The sequence below is a fragment of the Pan troglodytes genome, chromosome 6 (genome assembly GCF_028858775.2).
Source record: "Pan troglodytes isolate AG18354 chromosome 6, NHGRI_mPanTro3-v2.0_pri, whole genome shotgun sequence".
NCBI classification, from domain to species: domain Eukaryota; kingdom Metazoa; phylum Chordata; class Mammalia; order Primates; family Hominidae; genus Pan; species Pan troglodytes.
In genome coordinates, this window is record NC_072404.2 from 133,214,139 (window position 1) to 133,240,393 (window position 26,255).

Consider the following 26,255-nt stretch of genomic DNA (forward strand, 5'->3'; position numbering starts at 1 on the left):
AATCTATGAGGGGCAAGTCATATATCACCTTTGATTTTGCCTTTACAAAAATGTTAACACAAATAGTGGCATATAAAATACTGAAAGAAACCTGCACTAAAATAAAGATTTCAGGATTTACTGTAGTTTCCTGCGCTTGTTCTTATTAATCTTTTTAATAATATGCATTCATGTAGCTGCAGCTGGAAACCACAGTACCTTTTTATTACTTAGAATTTCTTCATTTCTTTAAAGTGATGTCCACATTTTTGTTGAATAATGTACAGTAACATTGCCGGGGCGGCAGGGGGGGGGAGGGGCTTTTAAAAAAAATCCTCCAAAGGATTTTTTAAAAATCTTTAAAAATATCTTCCAAAGTGCAATTTCCATAGGTTTATGGTCCTTTCCTAGAAACATTAATATTCAAGTTAAGGCCTTCCCCAACCACCCTACCTAAAAAGTGGGAACCTGCCTGTAATTTTCTTAGTACAGAATTTCATCACAGTTCGTGATTATTTTCATAGTGTGTTCTCCTCACCTGTCTGGCAGATAAGCACCCAGTCATCAAGAGTTACCTACAACTATCTGAGTTTATATATGTAGTCTCATTGAATCCTGACAATCATGTTAAGATAGCTCTTTATATGCCATTAGTCAGAGTGGTAAATTGAGATTTAAGGAACAGGAAGAAATTTCCTAACGTCATACACCAATAATGGTAGTCTGGACTTTAGTTCCTAAGCCCTGTGTCAGAACCACAGAATTGCCTTAATAATGCATCTAATAATTTGGCAAAATCCTCTAGTCATAGCTAAGGGATCATAATAAATAGAAAACTTCAACACACTTGTAATGTGACAAATTGTTAGATTTAATATGCTAGTGGACTATTCATTTTAATACAGGTACTTTTTGTTAATTGATTCTTAGGAGCATTTCAGCCCCATGGTGAATTTAATAAAAGTGCTACTTCTGTCAAAGGAAGAAGCAAGGTCAAATCTCTGACTTCAGACTGAAGAGTGGCAGGAAACCAGAGCCCAGTTTTAGTTCTACTTCCTGCTGTGGTCCTGACCAGCTTTCAGAACTCTGCACACATTGTACCACCTCCCTACTTTAGCTTTATTATCATCTACAGGGCCCCATGGCATAATCCACCTTTACTCCTCCAAAATTTCCCTAAAATAGTTTTAAAGTAGGCTTTATCTATACAACTTTTTATGACTATAACTCTCCCTAATAATAATAAACTACCAAATAACCAAATCTGGTTAACATAAATATCTAAAGACTGAAATTATTTTCCTGATTTTGAAAGATTCACTACTCCAAATTTATGTGGGATATATAGATTAATAAATACATACACACGTTTATATGTATGCATGCACAAATATATACATATACATACATGCACACCTGTTCATACAATCCACAAATATCTAGGGTATATTTTAAAGGTTTTTGAAGGCTACAAAGTACAAAACCATAACTGAGCATCACAGTTTTAATGAATCCATGGGCTTTTGAATCATTGCTAGTTCCAGAAATAGCCTAGAAGGGAGAAAAATATCTTTCGTGGAAAAGCAGGACACTTGGTAACAACCAATAGTCCTGTCCAAAAAAGTTGAAAAGTAAGGGGATATTTCTGATACCTGTGAGCATCCCTGGCATCAAGTTGGGGTCAGGCAAATAATAGAATCTTAAAAAAAAAAAATTCTAAATTAGCTAGGTGCAGTGGGGCGTGCCTGGTCCCAGCTACTGGAGAGGCCACCTGGGGAGGATCATTTGAGCCAAGGAGATTGAGGCTGCAATTCAGCCATGTTTGCGCCACTGCACTCCAGCCTGGGTGACAGAGTTTGAGACACTGTCTTAACAACAACAACAAAAATTCTTTCCCTGCCTCCTCCAATGTCCTCTCCATACATGTAAACCATTACCACACAAGTGCCTTATTGTAAAGCACATACGCATTTGTGATATAGTTAGCTTGCTGTGGCTGCAAAGCATATAACTATTATGTCTTCAGGAAGAAGTCTGGGTCTCTCCTGCAGGCAATTATTTCCAGTATCACTGGGAAAAGCTATGTTCTCTAGCAGGAAATCTGAATGGTGAGGGCAAACTTCAAGTAGAGAGACTGTTCATCCTCTCATGAGGGACTGAAATAGCCCAGCATGGACTCTGAAGGAAGAATGGGTCTGGGTAGTGCAATACAGCTGTACTTCAAAGATCAAATTAAGCAGCTCTCCAACTTTCTAGTCTCAGGACCCCTTAATGCTATTAAAAATTATTAAAAACACATAGAGATTTTGTTTATGTGGGTTAAAGCTATTGCTAGTTATCTTATTAAAAAGTAAAACTGAGAAATTTTAAATCAATGCATTAATTTTAAAATAATTATAAATCAATTAATGTGTTTACTTAAACAACATATTTATGGGAAAAAAGCACTATATTTTCCAAACCTAAATAAGTGAGAAGAATAGCATTGTTTTGTAGTTCTGCAAACTTCTTTACTATCTGGCCTCACAGAAGACATCTGGAGTCTGGTATCTGCTTCTTCATCTGAGCTGTTAAAAAAATCATCTGTCATTGTAGCCTCTGGAAAGCTCCAATGTATACATATGGGATATGAGAGTGAAAAAAGAAAATAATGTTTACTATTATTAAGAAAATTGTTTTGAACTCATGGACTACTTGGTAGGGTCTTGAGGATCTTGAATCCTGGACCATACCTTGAGAGACTACACTCTACTTTCTGTCTTTTTTTTCCCTTTCATCTCAATCCTTTCACTAAGCCATTTGGAACATTTTAGCCTTGTATCAGCTTTGCTATAGAGGATGAAGAGTCCTCTCTCTATATATACATGTGCCAGAAAGTTAATGAAAGTACAACATCCCCCACACATCAAATCTCAATGTGGTGGTTGCCTCAGGACCCAAAGGGTCTTCCCCATACCTCTCCAAAGATAGTTAGTCTCAGATAGAAAGCTATGACCTTTCGGTCAAATCTCTTCTCCTCATCAGAAATTGCGTGCATAGGAGTGCAGGGGAATTAAATAGGCATGATGAATGCATGATTATACAGGCAGAGACCACTACTAACTGGTGTCATCAGATAAAAGATTACTTCTCTTTTTCATGATGGCTGAAAAATGATGAGGTACTAAGAAGAATGGAAAGTCAAAACATAAAAGAGAAAAAATGGAACAGTAACAACCAGAGGAAGTTGCCATCAGAATCCACAAGCAGGACAGCAAACAGCAGGGATGTTACTAGAAACACACTAGAACCTAGAGACAAAAGAAACAGCAGTTCCCTGGCTTTGGGGAGAGCATGAGAGAGACGCTTGGAAAAAGGGACACCTGGGTTGAACCCCAGTTTCTCACAAGCTCTTCAAGGCTTCATGGTACCACACTAACTACTAACCACTGTACATACTATAAGGTTAAAAAATAGGTTAATAATAGAGGAAACTGGTGGAGGGGGACACATGAGAACCCTCTCTACTTTCTACTCAATTTTTCTATAAAACTAAAACTGCTCTGCAAAAGTCTTTTTTTTTAAACAGAGTTTCACTCTTGTTGCCTAGGCTGGAGTGCAATGGTGCGATCCCGGCTCACTACAATCTCCGCCTCCCAAGTTCAAGCAATTCTCCTGCCTCAGCCACCTGAATAGCTGGGATTACAGGCACCTGCCACCACATCTGGCTAATTTTTTTGTATTTTTAGTAGAGACGGGGTTTCACCATGTTGGCCAGGCCGGTCTTGAACTCCTGACCTCAGGTGATCTGCCCACTTTATCCTCCCAAAGTGCTGGGATTACAGGCATGAGCCACTGTGACCAGCAAAATAGTCTTGCATTAAAAAAAAGAAAAAAAGAACCATCACAGTAAAGTATAGTAAAGTACTCCAGGGTCCATAGAAACATATACTCAACCAAACAACAGAACTAGGTAATGTGTAAAAAGTGTCCTCCTCACTGGCTCCAGTTTCATCTATGGAAGAAGAAAATAGAGATAGAAAAAATGTATTCACCTAAAATCAGAAAATGGGTATTTCTGTATAACATAAAAAAGACAAAACCAAGAAATTATTTCTATGTCTATACAATATTCATTAATCTAAACTCCTTGATATAAAGATGCATCTATATTTAACAAGGAAAAGTTGGAGTCAATCTAAATACTTTCATTCAGCAAATACTTATTGAGCCAGGTATGACAGAGCAGTGAACAGAATAAAATTCCTGCCCTCATGGAGCTTACATTCTAGTGGGAAAAGTAAAACAAACAATAAACATGTAAAAAGATATAGTATAGTCAGCCCTCTGTATTCATGGGCTGGGGATTCACACTCACAGATTCAACTGAGGATAGAAAATATTTGGGGGTGGGGAGAGAAGAATGGTTGTAATCTATACTAAACATGTACAAACTTCTTGTAATTATTCCCTAAACAATACAGTATAACAACTTTTTACAGAGCACTTACACTGACTTAAATATTATAGAGAAAATTTAAAGTATATGGGAGGATATGTGTAGGCTGCATGCAAATACTACACCATTTTATATCAGGGACTTGGGCATCTGTGGATTTCAGTGTTCTAGGGGGTCCTGAAACCAATCCCCACTGATGCTGAGGGATGACTACATATCGGATATTGATAAATGTAGTGGAGCTAAATAAAGCAAGAAAGGATGGAGATTGCATGTAGTGTAGACAGGAGTTCCCATTTTAAATAGATGGTCAGAGAAAGCCTCACTAAGATGACATTTCAGCAAACATCTAAAACAGTGAGGGAAGGAGCTACAGGTCCATTTAGGAGAGCTTTCCAGACAGAAAAAACAAATATGAAAGCTCTAGGGCTGGAACAGGCAAGGGGGCCAGTAGGGCTGTAGAAGAATAGGAATGATGCTAAGAAGCAATTCAGAAACATAAGAGAGGTAGATTATGCAGCCTTGAGGCCACAGAAAGGCCTTGGCTTTTTACTCTGAGCAAGATGGTGGCCACTAGAAGACTGTGAGCTGAAGGGTGACATGATCCCGATCTTGTTTTAACAAGATAACTCGATGACTATGGAAAACAGAAACCGGAGTGGGGCAGCTACACAAGTGGGAGGACCAGTTAGGAAGGTATTAAAATAATTCAGACAAGAGGGTTGCAGTGGGCAGAATAATGGCCCCCCAAGATGTCCACATCCTAATCTCGGGGACCTGTGAATATGTTCCCTTACATGGCAAAAGGGATGTTGGCGATGTGATTAAGTTGAATATCTTGAGATGGGAAGACTATCCCAGATATGGGCTGGTCAAATGTAACAGCAAGGGTCATCATAAGAGGGAGACAGGAACCTTGGAGTCAGAGAAAGAGGCATGACAACAGAAGCAGAAACGAGAGAGAGAGAGACAGGGACAGATAGACACTGCAGGAGGGAAAGATACTACAACATGCTACCCTGCTGGCCTTGAAGATGGAGGAAGGGACCATGAGCCAAGGAATGCAGACAGGCTCTAGAAGCTAGAAAAGACAAGAAAATGGATTCTCCCATGGAACCTCCAGAAGAAATGCAGCCTTGATGACTCATTTTAGACTTCTGACCTCCAGAACTGTTAAGATAATAAATTTGTGTTCCTTCTAAGCCAGGACGTTTGTGATAATTTGTTATAGCAGCAATAGGAAACTAATACAGGTTGGGGTAAGTGGAGATGGGGTGAAGCAGGAAGATTTAAGGTACATACTATTCCTAGAGCCAACAAGATGTACAGAGAGACAGGATGTAGGGTATGGGAGAAAAGGAGAAATCAAGTCCAACATTATTTTTTTCCTGAAAACTATAAAAATGAGTGATTTTTGGTTACAACGGTGTTGGCAAAAATCTGATTACAGTAGGTTCAAGGGAGAATGGACAAAAAGGAATTGCAGTCAACTAGCAAGCAACCATTCTAAGGACTTTTGCTGCAATAGGGCAAAAGGAAACAATGTCAACAGCTAAAGGGAAGGCAGGGTGGATTTGAGGAAAAACTTGATGATATCTGAATATGTGAGTGGGACAGACTTGAGTGCACAATAACCAGCTGGACTCAAGCCTCAGACATGGATGGTTTGCCAGAGCGAGGGGAGGAAAAGTGAGCACATGGGTACTGGTGCCCATGAGTGGGTTGATGTGCTGATGGGAGAGTCCAGAAGCTCTTTCTGATTGCTTCTATGTTCTCAATGAAACTGAAAGCAGCTGAGAGTGAAGTAAAACAAGAAGGTACTGAAGGTCTCAGAAGAGTGAAGAAAGTGTGAAAGAATCTAGGAGAACAGGTGAGTAAAAGCATTGAGAAATGCCATACAACTGCCAAGCAGCAAAAAGGACCAACAGGAGGACTTGGTAAATTTAAAGTGAGGGCAGTCAGCAAGGTTGGATGTTTTTTTCTCCAGGCTTGTGCAAGCCTATTGGTGTGGGCATGAGGTAGGCAGAGAATTTAATTTCACTGGCACCAGGGTTTTACCAAGTGAGGACCAAGGGAATTGGGGGCATCTGCAAAAGAGGAATTGCAGCAATAGTTCATGGGGTCTAAGAGGGGTAAGGAGATGTCCAAGAACTGAGGTTTCAGTAAATAAATGACATGCAGTGATTGAAAATCTCAAAGTTGAAGAATAGCTAGGGATATGTTCACTCACAATATATTAAGAATGCAAGCAGGCTGCACACATTACTGTGTAGAGCTTGTTCCCATTTTTGAGAGATCTGTATTATATGTGTTCATTAATGCAGAGAAAAATGGTTACTTCTGAGTGATGGGAAAATTTTCCTGTTTTGTGTCTTTGAAGGTATTCAATGAAGAACATTTATTACATTAATAATTAAAAAAGATATCTTAACTAGCACAACTATTAAAATATCTTGCAGATTATGTCATTTAAAATTGTACCTACCTAAATTACACATTTCTGGCTACGCTAACTTCTAGCAGGCACTACCAATGCTCATTGAGATGACACAGGTTTTTATAAGCAAATACATTTGACTGGGCTGTGCTTCTCTATGGAGGGTTTTCAAAATTAAAACATTACCAAAGGATATCCACAGCAAGGGCTGTGGTTCAGCCAGTACACATCAAGATGGTGTAACGAATGTGATCTGTCCTGGTATTTTAAGCATCCTTTCTGATTTACTGCTACCTGTGTGGTTTCTGTTAATTTTTTTTTCTTTTTTTTTGAGATGGAGTCTCGCTTTGTCGCCCAGGCTGGAGTGCAGTGGCGAGATCTTGGCTCACTGCAAGCTCCGCTTCCCGGGTTCAAGCCATTCTCCTGCTTCAGCCTCCCGAGTAGCTGTGACTACAGGCGCCTGCCACCACGCCCGGCTAATTTTTTTGTATTTTTAGTAGAGACAGGGTTTCACAGTGCTGGCCAGGATGGTCTCGATCTCCTGACCTCGTGATCCGCCCGCCTCAGCCTCCCAAAGTGCTGAGATTACAGGCATGAGCCACCGCACCCGGCCCTGTTAAATATTTTGAATGTCATCCCTACTCACAGTTAATGGAAAAACAGCTGATGACAGAATATAGAAGAATAATAAGGTTTTGATTCTTCGACCATGTGAAATACCGTATAGTCAAGAAGGCTATGATTTATTAATACTAGAAACACTAAAAATAGTTAAAATGCTTGATAAAAAAATGAGAAATATAAAACTGTTGTATAACTCGTTTATAATTATGTTATGGTGGTAGGTTTATGGGTAAATCTTAAAGTCAGTAATTTAACAATCAAATGATATATGTTTCCATTAAGAAAAGGAAGTATAACTTTCTGGTACATAAAGAATTAGAACTCTGTTATTAGTGAGAAAAAATAATCCATGGAGAAAGACTAATCCCACATGGACCCAGAGTCATTGTTCATGTACCAAAAGAAAAAAGAAAAAAAAAGAAATATACTTTAAAATATCATATAATGCTATTTACACAGTTAAGAAAAGGATTAATGAAGAAACATTTGAATTGCCTGTAAATCAAATTGTTACATTTTACAAAACTGTTATAAACTCAACGCTCACAATTATAATTACTAACAAAAATGTTAAAAGTTGCTCATTATTACGATCTAACCATCTTCATTCCTTAGTTAAATGTATCAAGATTTAAAAATTGGCTTCTTAATCATTGTGACTTTTTTCCTTAAGCAAATATTTATATAATTTAATGTCTTCTTGTAACTAAATATATATATATATATATATATATATATATATACTCTCATATTAAAGGGGCAGCTTAACTTGTTATGAAGAAAAAATGGTAGTGAATGTTTACCAGGAGTTATACTTGGTTAGTTACAACGTAAAGACAAATTGACTTAGAGACAATTTGAGACTGTTAAGAGACATCACAGAAAGAGCAACGATGCCCTGCAAAAGTCAATATTCAACTCACCAACAGGAAGAGGAGCTAAATAACAAAATTTTAGATTACAGGGTTACCAACATGCTTCTAACATTTTTAATCATTTCAGGGGCATCCAGAAAAAAAAAATGCACAAGCTGGTTTTCAAAGCAATGAAAAGTAGGACAATAAAGAGAGTTGGAAAGTTCAAAAGCAAAAATGCAGAAAACTAGGCCGGGTGTGGTAGCTCACGCCTGTAATCCCAGCACTTTAAGAAGCCGAGGCTGGCAGATCACTTGAGGCCAGGAGTTCAAGACCAGCCTGGGCAACATGGTGAAAGCCTGTCTCTACTAAAAATAGAAAAATTAGCTGGGCGTGGAGGTACATGCCTATAATCCCAGCTACCTGGGAGGCTGAGGCAGGAGAATTGCTTGAATCAGGAGGCAGATGTTGCAGTGAGCTAAGATCATGCCACTGCACTCCAGCCTGGGCAACAGAGCAAGACTCCAAAGAAAAAGAATGTTCTAAACTGAAATAAGTTGATTAGAGAAAATAACTAGCCAAATTATTTCAGGGCTATAGAAAAATATTGTTCGCTGTCAACTACCAGTACTTAAACTATAAAGTATACTCACAAATTCATAACATAATTTGTGTTATGAGCAATCATCATACATTCTGACAGTGTTATAAGCCAAAATTATTTGACATCAACCCTCATTTTATTGTAGAAGCACTGATATAACTGTTTTCCATGCTTTTGTTCCATGTCCATATTTTTATAGATCTTCTTTGCCTAACCTTTTTTTTTTTTTTTTTTTTTTTTAAGACAGAGTCTTGCTGGAGTGCAGTGGTGTAATCTTGGCTCACGGCAATCTCTGCCTCCCAGGTTCAAGTGATTCTCCTGCCTCAGCCTCCCGACTAGCTGGGATTACAAGCATGTGCTGCCACGCCCAGCTAATTTTTGTATTTTTAGTAGAAACAGGGTTTCACCATGTTGGCCAGGATGGTCTAGATCTCTTGATCTCGTGATCCACCCACCTCGGCCTCCCCAAGTGCTGGGATTACAGGTGTGAGCCACCACGCCCGGCCTGCCTAACCATATTTGAATACTTGTTCAGTCTAGAAAACATGTACATAAAATGATTAAATAAGGAACATTAGCAAATGTTATGAGATCAAGCTGGCAAATGGTTTGAAGGTCACACAGCCCCATCTGCTTCCTGAGATGATCTGCTGCAGATTCAGTTCACAGCAGACCACTCTGCTGTGGTGCCCATCCCTCTCGAAATCCCACTGTCTTGCCCACGCCGCACCACCCCACCTGATCACTTCCACCCCAGCTACTTCGCCAAAGCATCCTGCCTCTCACTTATATCAATGAATTTTATGCAAAAGCACCCATTTATACTCAGCCATTACAGTTTTACATTGATATTGTGGAAAACATGACCACACTACCCAATATCTCCAATTTGAAGAGGCAGAGATGAAAAACTTTATAGAGCCCAGTATCAGGAAAAGTTTCTCTTCCCTGAGGAAGTAATTGCTACAGCTTTTTTCTACCTTATAAACAACAACACATCATGTGTAACTCAAGCTGCTCCTATTTTATTTTCCCTTTTAATTGATTCAGGAAACTTAGGACTCTAATCATTTGCTCCAACCCAAGAGCTCAGCTTCTGGTTTATGTACTGGGACTCAAGTAAGATTTCATTAGAAGAAAAGGTCTTATTATTAAAAGGTTTGTAAACTACTGTTCTATTCCCTAATTTTTATAGACTTACATTTTCCGATTTTGCTGTTTTTATTCCTGTAAACCACTTCAATTCCTATGTGAAACCATTAGAGGTGTACGTGAATAATTATATCAACTGTAATAGCAATCAGTCGATTGCATACAGTTCTTAATGTCTTAATAATTCATGTTTTATTTTAATCCAACAATTCAAGAAAGCTCCTTTAGTGCTATTTCCACAGGCTTCTTTAAGAAAGTTTCCAGGCTGAGTCACTTTGAGGCACTTGCTGACTTTTGAAAAAGCTGTCCTGAGAAGAGCCACTGCCTTTTTCTCATCAAGTAGATGGGCAAAAGAAAAAGACTAGACAAATTTACTGGCCGTCTTGCTTACTGAGCAGAAAGCCTTTCCAACCCTGACACCTAATCAGCATCAGCAATTTCGCCGCACACCCTGATGTGATGTTACACAAATACACCAGCTTTATGAGTGACTGTCCTTCGGATCAGCGGTTCTCAAACTTTAGCATGCATCAGAATCACCCAGAGGACTTGTGGAAACACGGAATGGAACACTTTGCTTTATCCCCAGAGTTTCTGAGTTAGTTGATCTAGGGTAGGGATTCTAAGAATTCGCATTTTTAATGAGATGAAGCTGATGCTGCAGGTATGGAAACCACACTTGGAGAACAAAAGCCTCAGATCATTCAATTTTCCTGCTTGATAATCTGCAGGGACTCTGCACTGCCTACCAGGCTAAGCACATAAATGCTTCAGCTTGGCATTCAAAACCTCCTGGATAGAGCCCATCGGAACTCCTACTCCATCAGTCCATACCCCTGTGCCTTCATCCATTACCTCCTCACTCTGCCCAGAGCACACACAGATCCTGTGCTCTGGCTCTTTCTGATCAGAACACACTTCTCATTGTTCTATTCATTAAGGTACTCATTCTTCAAAAGACTACAAGAATGCCACCTCTTCCCAGAAGCCGTCCATAATTCATCTTCATTAGAACTCTTTTCTCTGGGCTTTACTAAAACACACAAGCCAGCCCTGCATTCTAATTAGTAGCTATTTCCTAGCTCTCTTCCACGAGATTATATAGAAGAGTAGTTAAGAAGATGCATTTGGAGATAGAAAGACCTGGGTCCAAACTTTGGCTTGGCACTTAGCTGTGTGACACAGAACACTTTCCTTAACCATGAGCCTTAAAATGAGATAATAACAGTACCTACTTCCAGGGATACTCATGAAGGTTAAATGACATAATCCACATAAAATACTAAATAGCATGCCTAGCAGTTAGGGCTCAGCAAACAAAGGCAGGTATTTCCTGGAGGTTTTGGAACATCCTCCAATTCTTCAACATTTCTCCCCTGTCAGGTTTATGTCTCTTCACCTTCAATCTGAGCTATGTGACTGCTTGATTAGTAGAATATACAATAGCCTCCCCTTATCTATGGGGAATATGTGCCAAGACTCTAAGTGCATGCCTGAAACCACAGATGGGACCTATATATATGGTTTGGTTCAAGGCTGCAGTGTGCTATGGTCGTGCCATTGCACTCCAGCCTGGTTGACAGAGGCCCCTTCTTAAAACAAAACAAACAAACCACCTCTATATTCATTGGTACAAAACAGCCATACTGCTTTGTAATTTCAAGTAACCAAAGAATGACAGATAAATAGGAGAGACTAACAGTCACTTTGAAAAGCAAGAAATTCATGAGGCCATCATCTGCATACAAGGAGAAATCAAAAGCAGACACGGCAAAGCAGTTGCACAAAATAAAACAACTTTGAGGGAGTTGCACAAAATCCAGGGAAACCTAAGTAGGTGGGGCCCAAACAAGAGAAACATGGTTATTTTTATTTTATTAGATATATTATAAATATTAATATTTTGCAAATATTTTGTATTCTTAACTTTGGCCCTATTATTACACAGCCCTCCACAGTGGGTATAAGAAAAATACCATATCAGTCATGGTACATAATCTTAACAGCCCAGTACTTTTCCATTGTCACACTTATCACAAATGCAATTTATTATGGTTAGTGTTCTTTACTAGACAATAAATTTTAGAAGTACCGGGACTATTTAGCTTACACTCTCTTCCCAGTGCAACACCTGATATGATAAATATACACTGAGAAAATATTTACTAGGTGAATGTTGAACAGCTAAGCACTAAAAAGGCTGTTGGAAGAACTAGAACAAATGCCTGAATTAATTGAGCATGAATTCACATGGAGTATAAACACAATGTCCTTAAAAAACAAAGTTTCTACCCTGACACAGAAACTGCAGTAGGAACAACTATTTGCTGTCACCAGTTAGAAAATAATGCACTCTTAAGCTTAGCATGGTGGTACACACCTGCAGTCCCAGTTACTTGGGAGGCTGAGGTAAGAAGAGCTCTTGAGCCCAGGAGTTTGAGTCCAGGTTGAGCAACATAGCAAGACCCTGTCTCTATTTAAGAAAAAAAGAAAAGAAAATAGAGGGAAAAAAAGAAAGAGAAGAGAGGAAATAAAGGAAAATAATGCACTCATGCTGGAGGAGATACTTTTATTCCCAATCTCTTCTGTCTATTCAAGTCCTGTTAATACCTCCCCACCACCCCCCTCACACACACACAACAAATTACATTTAGAGCCATCACCCAGAATTCAGAGCTTCATGGAACCATACTTTAATTAACGTCAACTGTAACTGCTTCCTCAGATTCCTTCTTTCCCTTTTACTGTCAATCTATTTCCAAAAGTGGTTAACGTAATCTCCCTTAGACACTGTTTTTACCACATCTGTTTCCTAACTCGGAGCCTACAGTGAATCTCAATTGTCAACTCTCTGAAATCTAAACTTATTAAGAGTTTAACATATTCACAGTATCTATTAAGAGTTTCTAAAGCTCTTCCATTAGTTGTCCTATCTACAGTCCACCAAACCAAACTCACAACTTGTTACTATTCCCATACAGGCACAAAAACACATGGAACCTCTGATGTAGCCAAGCAGACATGATGGAAGGTTGCTTCTCAGTTATGCCAGTCAAGTCTCATTATTTTGTCAAGAAACTCCAGAAGGAAGCCCAATACACTTTTGAGACTTTTTTATGAAAAATGTATTCCCAGGCACTCACGGAAAGAGACTCATCAATAGAAAATCATCAACTCTAAGTTAACTTGACAGGATTACTTAAAAGTTTGTCTTAAAAAATCTAATCTAAAACTAGATTCTGTTGATTCAGGCTTCATGAAAGGAAACCTGAACTTTCTAACAAGGCCAATGACACATCCGCATTTTAATATATCAATTACTTAAAATACTGAACTCTTCCTTGGTAGTGCCTCTATCATGACCCTGGCTTACATAATCTACCCTCGCAAATTCACTTCAACTTTTATTGATTGGAAAAAATAAAGAATTTTATAACATCAAGGAAATCCATACAACAGCCTTTCATGGAAACCAAACCAAATTTCTACTTAAGGACTGAATTTACTACCTGCTGATGTTTTGCAGACACAAAACCAAAAAAAAAAAAAAATCAAATATGAAAAACTAAAAGATTTACAAATTTAAAAACAAAATGCAACTACAAGAGACAGACTTAATGACTAAAATATGCAAAGATGGTCAGGGTGGAAAGAGCAGTTCCTTAGTAATTGTGTCCTTGTGTATTTCAGAAATCTCCATCACTTCCCTAAACTCAGGTTATGCAGCTTTCTCACGTGCACCAGCATGTTCTCTCTCATCCTATTAGAATCATACCCTAATTACAGAAAAGTACAAGCTTTTGGTATAATTAATAAGGACACGTTAAAAATCAATGATGTTCCTCTACCTTATTATACTTGCCATTCAATAGGATCTTAAAAATTTTCAAGGCTTTACTTCTGTTTATAATTACCTGCGCTCAATTGCAAGGGAACAGCAAATGAATGATTAAACATAGAATACTAACAATTTCTTTGTAGCTTCAATTTCTGTGCAGCTTTTGAAATTTACAATTGATTACAGGTGTGTAGAAATGGTCTGAGCCCTCATAGCAATTAAAGTAAAGTAAAAAATCCATAAATGACAACTTTCAGCTCTAGGAAAATGCTTAGTTTCATTAATGTTGCCTTTTGGGGAGAGACATGATGAGGGCTAAGGTTAGGAGTCAGACAGAAAATGGCATATATCCTATTAGCTTTACTTTCTCTGTTCCTAAAGTAGGGGTACTACCACTGATCTCAAGAGATTTCACAGGGATAAGAAATAATGCCTATGAAGTGCCGGACATATAACGAAAACCTAACAATATTAAGCTTCATCTCCATCCCCTGCTCAATCTCTAGCTTGTTGTAAATAGCAGTTAACCTCAGGATTCCTGCAAAGCATGAGCCAAATGGAATTGCCCTTTTCTTGACTTTGGTTTGCTTACTGCCTAACTCACCATCATGGGATGGATGGAGGTGGCTGTAGAAAAGAAACTGTTTTAGTTTAAAATGATAAAACCACCCTCTTCCTTTTTCATTTTTTAGTTTACTTTTAGCTGGTTGTGAACAGAGATGGCTGCAAACAGAATTATTTATGCAAAGTTGAAAATAATGCCACACAAAATTTAAAAATTTACATAAGATGATGCTGCACACTGTATATGAGCACACTGCTTTAGACCCTTGTTTCCTCTTATAATCAAAACATAGAATTCCTCATAAAGGTGGCAAAAGAAATTTCTGCAAAAACCCATGACTTGTAGCTTAGCCACCAAGTGTCAGGATGAGGTGGCTAAAATGTAATCAGAATGCCTCAAAGGAATACCTTGTATTTTCAGATCACATGGAATTCTAAAAATGAACTATTAGACTGACAGTCCCCATAATTGTGATCATCTTCATAGTATGCAAAAATATATTCCTGGTTTCATTCTATTTGTAACCCGGATTCTATCCTGCAGCAGAACGGATCAAATGGTATGTGGGAGATTGAGCTGGGAAAAGCCTCATCTTTAGTGTGTTCTCCTTACATATATCTTGGTAACTTATTAATAATCAGCAGGCAAATGCTACGCAGTTACTTCATTTGCTTATTATATGGGCCAGAAATGGTGATCATAAACATTTTGCTTTCATGACCTCATCACCTGCATTTTCTAACATATGGAAAAGCAATGTTTTGCATGGTATTCTATTTTTTGTTTGTTTTTTACTAATGGTAAATGTTTATCAAAGAAAACATTGACCAGAAGAATCAAAGTTGATTATTTCAGTGTTTGTCCTGCTGGAACAAATACAATGCTACTTAAAAATCATCAGCTATTTGTTCTTTCTGAAAACTGATTTGCTTGCAGAAACAACACAAAAACTGGTCAACACCCTTCTTCCTTTCTCTAGCATGGCACAAAAGCGTTATCTCAACAGACAGGAAAGGAAACTTAAATTAATTTTTGTTTTCATAAATTCAGCTCTGCTCAGCAAATTAATTCATTCATTAATTATAATGAACAGCACAAAAAGGGTATGTTTTGGTCAATCAAATGCCTGCATTCACAGGAGAATTTTAAAATACAAAAGACTGCATGTTTTACTTAGCTGAAACCAATAAAAAGCCAGATTGTTATTCTTTCATCAGGATTTAGCAGACATGTCATATGAGGAAAACATTCACAATACTCTGTAGCATACTCTGTGGCTGCTTTTAAAACTAGAGTGGAACCATTATTCTATTTAAAGTGATTGCCTTTGTTCTATGTCAAGATTCTAGCACTGAACCATACAACCATAAAGGCTTTTTAATTTGAAAAATAAGGCATTTAATTTCTGCATAAGAAACTGTAATTCAATTTTAAATAGTAAAATATGTAATACATTTTGAAAGGGTCCTGAAGTTGTTTAAATGGGCATTTTCAGAATAATTACTTTTAGTTTAAAGGTATACTTTTTCAAGAAAATCACTGCATCATTATGCAACATATTTGAATAGAGTTTTTATATTTATTTTAGCAAAAATAGTTTATTTATTTATTTATTTATTTTTTGAGATGGAGTCTCGCTCTATCACCCAGGCTGGAGTGCAGTGGCTTGATCTTGGTTCACTGCAACCTCCGCCACCCGGGTTCAGGCGATTCTCCTGCCTCAACCTCTCAAGTAGCTGGGATTACAGGTGTGTGCCACTGCACCTGGCTAATTTTTGTACTTTTAGTAGAGATAGGGTTTCACCATGTTGGCCAGGCTGGTCTCGAACTCCTGACCTCAAGTGATCCACCTGCTTCAGCTCCCCAAAGTGCTAGGATTGCAGGCATGAGCCACCAAGCCCAGCCTGAGATACATCTTATAATCACTGGCAAATTAAATCTGCCTGTCCCAAGGCAAGGGCTCACTGTTGCAAGTGGTTGGGCTCAGTTCTATAGAGAGAATGGGGGTCAACAAGCTATTACCTCATGTGGACTGTTTGCATTAATAGCCATAAATAGAGGGACCTCATCCCAAATTTCCCTGCCACCATGCCTGGCTAATTTTTGTATTTTTAGTAGAGACAGAGTTCCACCACATTGGCCAGGCTGGTCTTGAACGCCTGACCTCAAGTGATCTGCCCGCCTCGGCCTCCCAAAGTGCTGGGATCACAGGTGTGAGCTGCCACGCCTGGCCAATTTTAGCAAAATCAGTTTTAAAAATAGTCCTTCCTTGACTAGTATTACCTCCTTAAAACAGCATTTCCCAAGCAGCAGCAATTTGGTCCCCCATGGAGGGACCTTCTTGTTGTCACAACCAAAGAGTTGCTACTGGCATCTAGTGGGTAGAGACCAAGGATGCTGCTAAATATCTTACATGTACAGGACTGCTCCCCCTAAACAGCAAAAAATAAATGGTCCAAAATATCAACAGTGCTGAGGTTGAGAAAACCTGCTTTAAAGCAAAATTACTTAAGAGCTTTAAATTTTATTTTTAATTTTGAACCCAATGAACAGTCAAGTTTTTGAAAAGGAAGATCATTCTAGGCAAACTCAACATACTGAGTCACAGTCTGAGAAAAGTAAAACTTAGGCCTAGATGGCACTACACAGAACAATTAATTTTAAATACATAAAGCCAAGAAACAGAATTTTCTAAACAGATACAATTTTGGCATAATACATCTTCACTTACATGTACTTCAAACGTTATTTTTATGCCTGCTACATAATAGGTATTCATCAAATCCTTATTGAGGAAGGAAGGAGGGAAAGACCTATCTTCCTATATCTTAGCCCAGGATATTTTGAAAGATAATATTGAAATCAAGATAGGGCCCCTCCCTCTTGGACTTCAGCAGGTTGTTAAAGTTCTCCCAAGTCCTCCCTTCTTCCATAGTACTACAGCCAGCCATGGCCATTTTCCAGGCTCCTATGCAACTAGGAAAAGTTCCATGTCTATGAAAGGTCTCACCGATACACCTGTGTGCACTCTGCAGAACAAAGACCATACTTAGAGGAAATGCTTGCCCTCCATTTCCCATCTTTCCCCCTTACCATATGTTGGGATGTGGAGCTGGCACTGATCCTGTTTTAAGCATGCTGATGAGGCTAACTCCCTAAGAAGAGTAGTAAAACAAAAATAACATGGGTTGTTGAATGACCACTTAGCATGGAGCTGCCTCTCCAGCTGGGATCACTCACCTCCAGATTGTTATGTGAGAGAAATGAACTTATTTAATCTATTTATGTTGAGTCTCTTTCTTACAGCCACTTGTACAAGGCAATTCTATAACTGATAGTCTCCTATGTTATTGGGGTCATAAATGCATTCTATCTGAAGAAATGTTAAACTGGCTAATTTTTAAAAGTTTCAATGCAAATAATAATTGAAAGTCTAGATTATATAGTTACTTTATATGAAGGTTAGGAGGAAGAATTGCCATGGGTTTATGGTCAATCTCATTTATCCAATCTAAAAGGAAAAAGGCACAGAAAAAATCTGAAGATAATTGCCAAAGGAATTCATTGTTTAAATGATATAATATTTATGTAAACTCATGCTAATGATGGCAGGCTGGGCACTGTAAAATGTAGGCTTAAGCACATAATTTTGACTTTTAAAATTTTATGATTATAGCATTTTCATCATCTTGACTTTGTCTCTCTTTGACTTAGATACCTGTAAGAATACCAGTAGCAAGAGGAAAAAAGAAACAAAGGCCAGAAGACTCCACAAAGTTAATTAATCTTGAATCACGGATTTCTGTATAAATTGTGTACTCAGATTTTGAACAGCCAATTAAATTTAATTCAAAAGCTTCTGTGCCTATCTTGGTGTTCAGAAAATGCAGCTGCTTCTCTTTGGGCAAATTCTTTATTGAACTGCAAAATATTTTTCTTTGGACTTTATCTGAATGTTATCTGTTTGTTCAAAGATTTATTCCTACTCTATGTGAATATGGAGGAATTGTTGACAAACTAAATAATTCCCATGAGAATCAATTAAAATACATTTCAGTTAATCAGCTTTATGCAATTCAGATTTTTCCATCAATATTGCTCTTTTTAAAAATTAATGTCTTCAATACTATCATGGGCTTTTTATACTAGGAAGTATCTGTACCTTAAATATATGAAAATAGCAAAGGTACCAAGATATATATTGCAATCTCTTAACATCCTCCCCATCCAAAATTATATTTATGGATTGTTTTGAAAAGTCCATTGCCATTAATTCAATGATGTATGCAATTTTTAATAACTTGAAATCAAAGCTTCAAGATAGCATGATTTAAAGTAAAATAGCTTCATCTGAAATATATGTTTAAAGATTTTAAAATTCTAAAGAATTTGTCTCACAACAAAATCATTTCTAAATTTAATAAAGTTCAGTGTACAAATTAGGTATCTTTATAATTTATATATTAAGTTTAAAACTATTTACTATTTTCAGAGGAATATTAATTTTGGCTGAAAAAAAAACCAAGATGCACTTCCTTCACAGTTGAATAGCAGCACACTGATTACCGATTGAGGAGATTTTGATTCTTGATTTAGGAGTAAATTGATCTCATAATGTAAAACAAAATTAAAATGACAGTTTCACAGCCTCTCTCCTTCCCAATTTCTTTCTGGGGCATTAGTCACTCAGTTACATTCCACCCCTATGGGAAAAGGCAAACAGATGACATACTGTGACCAGTGAATGTCCCAGGGAACACTCAATCAGTAAATCACCACAGTGATGCTATGATGGCTACCACAGTTATGTGAAGACGACATTATTACCTACTGTAAAAAACACAATCATCTAAATAAAGAAATCACAATTCTCAATTTTAAACCAAAAAAGCTTTAAGAATCTCCATAGGTCGGGCACCGTGGCTCACGCCTGTAATCCCAGCACTTTGGAAGGCCAAGGGGGGCAGATCACGAGGTCAGGAGATCAAAACCATCCTGGCTAACACAGTGAAACCCTGTCTCTACTAAAAATACAAAAAATTAGTCAGGCATGGTGGCGGGCACCTGTAGTCCCAGCTACTTGAGTGGCTGAGGCAGAAGAATGGCGTGAACCCGGGAGGTGGGGCTTGCAGTGAGCCAAGATTGCACCACTGCACTCCAGCCTGGGCGACAGAGTGAGACTCCGTCTCAAAAAAAAGAAAACAAAAAACAAAACAAAACAAAGAGTCTCCATATACACCGAGTTCCACATGGCAGGCTGTGTGAAAATGAACTGGAAGCTCTTATGCATGCCATATCTGTGGCCTTCGATAAGTCAGAAGTCTCCAGGCTTTTTGTTTGATTTTATCTATAAAAAAAGGAAACTGGTCTTGGCCAGTGGTTCTCCACAGGAGCAGTACCCTAGGATGTGTTTTGGAAACAGATGAGCATTTTTGGTTTTCACAGTGATTGGCACTTAGGGAGGCAGAGAAAAGATGTGGTTCCTTTCCACATATCCAGGAACTGTGCCATGTTTCAAATATCTCTCTGTTCATTCCTTTCACTGGAACCTTCTATATGACCAGTCTAGAGGGTAACTCCTTTTTACTTATTAAACAAGTCAATATAATTTTTAACAAACTGAATTTTCCAGGGATTCAACTCCTGTGTATGTGCGTACTTTTGTTTGCAACTTTACTAAGTCATTCACCATTTCAGAAAATCACCTCACCCACCACAAATCTGCTGACTCAGAGTAAACAACATAGCAGGATGGGATCAGGATTCTTTTGCAACTATTATATTGATGTCAATGCCATGAATAGGTTCAAATAGACACGTGTTTTATCACGTCTTTCAGTACAGTCATGTCTGAGCATTTATATATTGAGTACATCATATTTTATTTTAAATATTTTCCTGTTATCTTTGTATTGGTTTTGTAATTTTTAACAGAACCTACTTATACATGCAATTCTCCATAAATTTCATTGCAGGATAGTAAGAAGGTGATAAAATATTTTATGAAAAGGAGACACCACATCTGACAGGGATGCAAAACACTGACCTACAATATCATCTAAGGCTCCCTGTAATTCTAACATTCCTTGACGCTATGAAAAATGTTCATTCGGCAAGTGCTGATTATTAGCAAGCCTTTACGTCTACTCTCACATTTCAACATTTCAAAGTATTGCAATTAAATTAAAAAGAGAAATACATGTGGTTGCTAAGGTGATACATAAAAACACAGACTTCACTAAATGTTCAAACATTGATGTGAGTAGTGGGGAATTCCATAGTGCTGATGCCTTTCACAAGTTAACACAGAAGGACCAAAAAAAAAAAAAAATATATATATATATATATATATATATATATATCTATCTAAGGCACAGCTGGAGCCCTTCACTTCTATCTCACCACAAGAGGCTATACTACTGGCCTCCGCAGCTGACTGTGCCCTTGTTCTGTCCTTGGGCTAAGGGTCACATATGTTAGTTACATGCTGCCTCAGCATTTCTCCCAAAAATTTCATTCAGGAAAATATACATTTGCCAGCAATACAGATGTTCTCAATGTGGAATAGGATGAATATAAGCAAACTGCAAATGTCTACTTAGCAGAACTTGTCATTCAAAAGGCAACACCTTTAACTCAATATCGGCCTCTATACTTAACTATACTACCATTTTTCTGTGGCAATTTGTTTCTGCAATCAAATTGATGGATAATCACTACATCTGCTATGCCAACTTCTGGTTTATGAAAATACATTGAAGACATGACTTCAGGAACTATCTCTTCTTCCCACACAACTGAGTTCTCCCCATATCCACCCTCTCCATTATTATGTCTGACCATCCAGCACTACCACCTCCCTCCTCTACCATATAAGCTCCTGTCACAGGCAACAATGTGTTAACATTCCACAGATTTTCATATGTACATTAAATTAGACTTCCTAAGACAAGGTTTGAGGAAACAATTCCCTGATGAAATAAGATAAACCCATACTTAATAAATATATCCTTCTTGGCCAAATGACCAAGAACCAAAAAATAACTAATTACAGACAAAGTATTAAATAGAAAAGAGGGAAAAAAACAAGCACCAAATTATGTTTGATCTACAAACCAAAACAAACGCAAGATCCAGAATACTTAATTGGAAAATTGGTGATTAGACTTTCTTGATGTATTGTTTTTTCTTTTTTCTTTTTTTTTTTTTTTGAGATGGAGTCTCGCTCTGTCGCCCAGGCTGGAGTGCAGTGGCGTGATCTCGACTCACCGCAAGCTCCGCCTCCCGAGTTCACGCCATTCTCCTGCCTCAGCCTCCCGAATAGCTGGGACTACATGCACCTGCCACCATGCCCGGCTAATTTTTTTGTATTTTTTAGTAGAGACGGGGTTTCACCATGTTAGCCAGGATGGTCTCAATCTCCTGACCTCATGATCCGCCCACCTCAGCCTCCCAAAGTGCTGAGATTCACCATTGTTTTTTCAAAAAGAAAATTTTATTGAGACATTTAAGTAATATATTCTTTGTAAGCAATTACAGAAATATTTCAAAATTACTGAAAGACCAGAAAAAATTAACACTTTGAAGGTATAGATAAACATTTACTTTTTAATGCATGAGTTTCTAAAAATAAAAAAATAACAATTTTTATAGGAAGAAAAAATATCTATTACCAGCAATATTTTTTATAAACCTCAACTTTTCCTCACTGCCCTCACATACATGTAGGATACCAAATTAGCAATTTTCTGAAAACACGTTTCTAACCAAATAAACATGTGAAACATAAAAGGATTTCTGCACGAGTACAGCTGACTCCTCAAGTTTCCCGTACTAAACAGTTTCGTCTCGGCCCCCAGCATTTCAATGACCATCTGACTTCAGTGTTTGTTTGGGCTTATAAAAGTTATGGGTTAGTGTTTGGGGTGAAGAGCACATTTTGACCTGATGTAACATTTTAAATCTATTTGATTCAAAAATTAAGAAAAAGAAGGTTTGCCAATGGCTCTTTGAAAAAAGCAAATGATCCAGCATGGAGACCCACTCCTGTGTCGTCCTTACCCGCAGGGCCTCGATGACAAGGTCTCTGGCCTCCAGCTCCCCTTCCATCACGCTGAGGAGCATCCGCAGCTCGGATTTACTGAGAGTATCCACATCAAACTCTTTTTTCTGTAACACATAAAAAAATAAGGCCATGAAAAATCTTTTCCTAAGGAAGACACACACATCCTAAGGGTATGTAATGAATCAGTTTTATCCCAGTGACTCGGCAGATCCAGCAGGCACCGGGGTACTATTTGCAGCAGACAATTTACGCCTTGACCTTCTAGGAGGAGAGGTAAAAACTATAACGCCAATCTCTCAACTCTCCTCTCCAAGGAGCTATAGTTGCCCAGCCTGCCTGCACACCCAGACTCAAAATCTCTCCAAATTACATAGCACAAATTTAAAGTCCCTGGAGTCTGAAGCTAAACAGGTCTGGTACATCTTGTGGGAGTGGGGGAGTTTCAAGAGAAGCAAAGAAAGCATAGATGTATTCCTAGAAGGGCCCCAGCATAAAGGTTCCTGGGAGGTTATTATAAATTCCAGAACATCCAATAATAATAGGTCATGCTTATACACTCTGCAGCAGAGGCCACCAGCTGGCAGCCAAATCTGGCCCACAGATGTGTGTTACTCGGGTCACAAAGTGGGTGTGTCGTTGTTGTTGTTTTTCATTTAGCCAACATTAAAAAAATCTGAAGATGTCACCAAAAAATCCAGATCCCTGGCTTGTCTTTAAATGTCAGATGACTGGGTAACTCCAGATTCATATTTCCTCAGGGCAATAATCCACCAAGCCAGGAAGTAGCTGCCCCTTTAGAAGGAACACATTCCTCATGTTGCCAACCCTCCCCCACCAACACATACACACACACATACACAGTACAGGCACACGCACTTTTAAGAAGCCAGGACTGCCATCCATGTGTGGTCATCTGGGCTGCCATAGTCAGGTGGGTTTGGAACCCCTGCTGTTTGGTTATCAAAGTGCCTTCTTATGAATGCCTCTGTAGCTTCTTGGCAGGCCTGGGAGGGAGCTGAGGCTCGAGTAAGTGAGCCTTCCAGGGACCCAGCTACAGTACAAAGTCAGCACCAGAGCCCTAGGTGTGGCGTGGGGTGGGGGGGCGGTGTGGTGGTTCATAATTTCTCACACAAGGTTCTTCCAGCCCTTTTGTCTTCTCTTGTAGATTTCTTCCCTGAGTGACTGCATCCAACCTCTCATGGCTTTAAATCCCATGAATATACCATTGACTCTCGATTCTTTTGTCTTCCACTCCAACCTTCCTCATAGCAACTTTTACAAGTAGGTTCTCTGGCATTCGTTTTAGAGATAAAGCTGATAGCAAGTTCACAGTCAGCCTGGGTGAGTCCAAAGCCTGAGATCCTTCCACCAGGCACACTCTGCTCCTCCCTTCTGTACACAAACTCATTTGACAAGCCCAGTCACCATCACAGGGAAGAGTAACACAACATTTATCCCCAAATCTCTCTGTAGACTCGCCCTCAGAAGCCATTGTTCAAAACATGCCAGAACATTACTTCACACTTGCATAGCACCCAATGGCTTCCAAAGTATTCTCAAAGAATTGACTCTAATTTACACCATATTGCCACCTCCATTTTTAAAATAGAAACTCAGAAAAGTCAGATGATATATGCAGATCATGCAACTAACCAGTAAATGGTAAAATCAGGATATATGATCAAATGCCATGATTTATCTTCACACTTTACCAGCATGGCACCAACATTCTAGAATAAGCTCTTTGAGATGAGATAAAAATGGTACCATCCTGTCAGTCAGCCAACATGAACACTGGTCTATTTCTGTGAAGACACAAAAGTATACATAGCAAAGACAATAAATGATTTCAGAGGCTTTCAAACAGGCATGACCAGAATGGTCACATTTAAGTTTCAAAATAATCTTCTGGAAAGAGATATGACGGTACAAAGGGGAAAGAGACTAGAGCTAGGGGGTTCTCTCAAGAAAGGTTTTAAAAGGATCTCTCTCTTAAAATTATTTCTTTTTGCATATACACTAGACAGAGAAGTTATTTGGAAAGGCAAGCGCTAAGGATAAAGAGAAAAGGAAAATCTATAGCAAGCATAAATCATGTATAGTTCTGAAGGATCCATACTTCAAAGATTTCTTACAGATGCTCCCTATGAACAGTAAAATCCAATGTACCAAGTCTCAGTTTCTGCTCCTACTACACAGTAGTGTCCATAAGGTCTTATAAACTAATTGTTCTCAAACATTGGCATGCATAAGAATCACCTGAAGACCTTGTGAAAAAACAAGCCACGGGGCTCCACCCCTGGAAATTGTGATTCAGTGAGTCCGAGGTGGGGCTGTGAATCTGCCCTTCTAACAAGCTCCTGCTGATGTTGCTGGTCCACGGACTACATGGTGAGGAGCACTTCTGTAACTCATGCCATCCTCTGTTTTCTCATCTGTATAATGGAATTCCTAACGTCTACCCTGCATTCTTGTGAGGATTAAACAAGAACATATCAATGAAGTAAGTGCCAAATGAAGGCAGGCGATTGTTATTATTAACCCAGATGTTTCATGTAGAGAGGAATGGGGTATTGGCCAGGAGCCTATTTCTTTGAAAATCTACCAGCCCAAGTCCAATAAACTCAGTTTATTCACTATGATGAAAGACAGGCTCTTTTATCCTGGTTTTTCCCACTGAGATGGGAGAGTACGCTGCAATTCTTATGTGCTTTAGAGTGTAATGCTTTATTAATGATGCTGCTGGTTGCTCTAAAGATTTTAATTAATTGTATATTTTATTGTCTTGTTTCTCCAAAGCTTTATAAGCAAAGTGCTCCATTTTAAAAACTAATAAATTATGAAAGACATTGCCAAGATCCTGATTCATATTACAGTCAGGAGAGCCTGCCCTGCTTCCGTCAGTAGCAGCAACACATGTGACCTACAGCTAAAACTTCTGTTTTTCTATGTATTATCATCAATAAAGAGGGAAATTCATTAAAATAAAAAATATTGGTACAAGCGTTCTTGCTAAACCATAGATTATGTCACACAGAATGTTAAAAATAAATCTGTCTCCCATCACAACATATGAAGTGATGTACTGTTTGAAACATACAGTGCATCTGTCTGCTTGTCTCTCTTCCCTCTATGACTCCACCCCCACTTCTCCACTACTAGTCATAGTAAAATTTCTCTACTAATTCCTGGCCTTCCATAGTACAAATATAATAATAATATTTTCAAATTGTCAACAACTTTTATTTCCAATTCTATTCTGGCAAAACAGGGTTAAAAAAAGTACTGTGCATGAAAAGATGCTGGAGATCTTAAGACTCCAAGTATTTTATAAATATAAAGCACTTTAGCATTTTTAGAAAAATAACCCCAGAAGCAAAAATTCTAACAAAAACTACATTTTTGTTAGAATATATATATTCATATAGATATATGAATATATATTCATATATTTATATATTCATATATTCTTATATATTCATATTTCATATATATTCATATATATTTATATATACATATATATTCATATATATTCATTCAATATATATTCATATATATTCATTCAACATATATTCATATATATTCATATATATATGAAGTGGCATTAATCTTAGATGCATATGGTACAAAAGTACTTAGATATAGAAAAAAATATTAAAGTTTCTTGGTTTAAGAGCCAAACGAACTATTTTAAGTCAT

General features: G+C 38.1%; 1 protein-coding gene across 9 annotated transcripts in view; it reads right to left on the bottom strand.

The window, feature by feature from the left end:
* CTTNBP2 (cortactin binding protein 2) overlaps nucleotides 1–26,255 on the bottom strand; it is a 162,309-nt gene that overhangs the window by 127,343 nt on the left and 8,711 nt on the right. For 8 of the 9 annotated variants that reach the window (XR_681584.4, XM_009454062.4, XM_519331.7 and 5 more), the window contains exon 2: nucleotides 22,553–22,660. Coding sequence is in view for 7 of the 9 variants with exons in the window: in XM_009454062.4 (XP_009452337.3) it covers nucleotides 22,553–22,660 (108 nt within the window). In the remaining 2 variants the exon portion in view is untranslated. Of the gene's footprint in view, nucleotides 1–22,552; nucleotides 22,661–23,432; nucleotides 24,657–26,255 lie in introns of those variants that run through there. The other variant, XM_009454060.5, reaches the window with a different exon arrangement.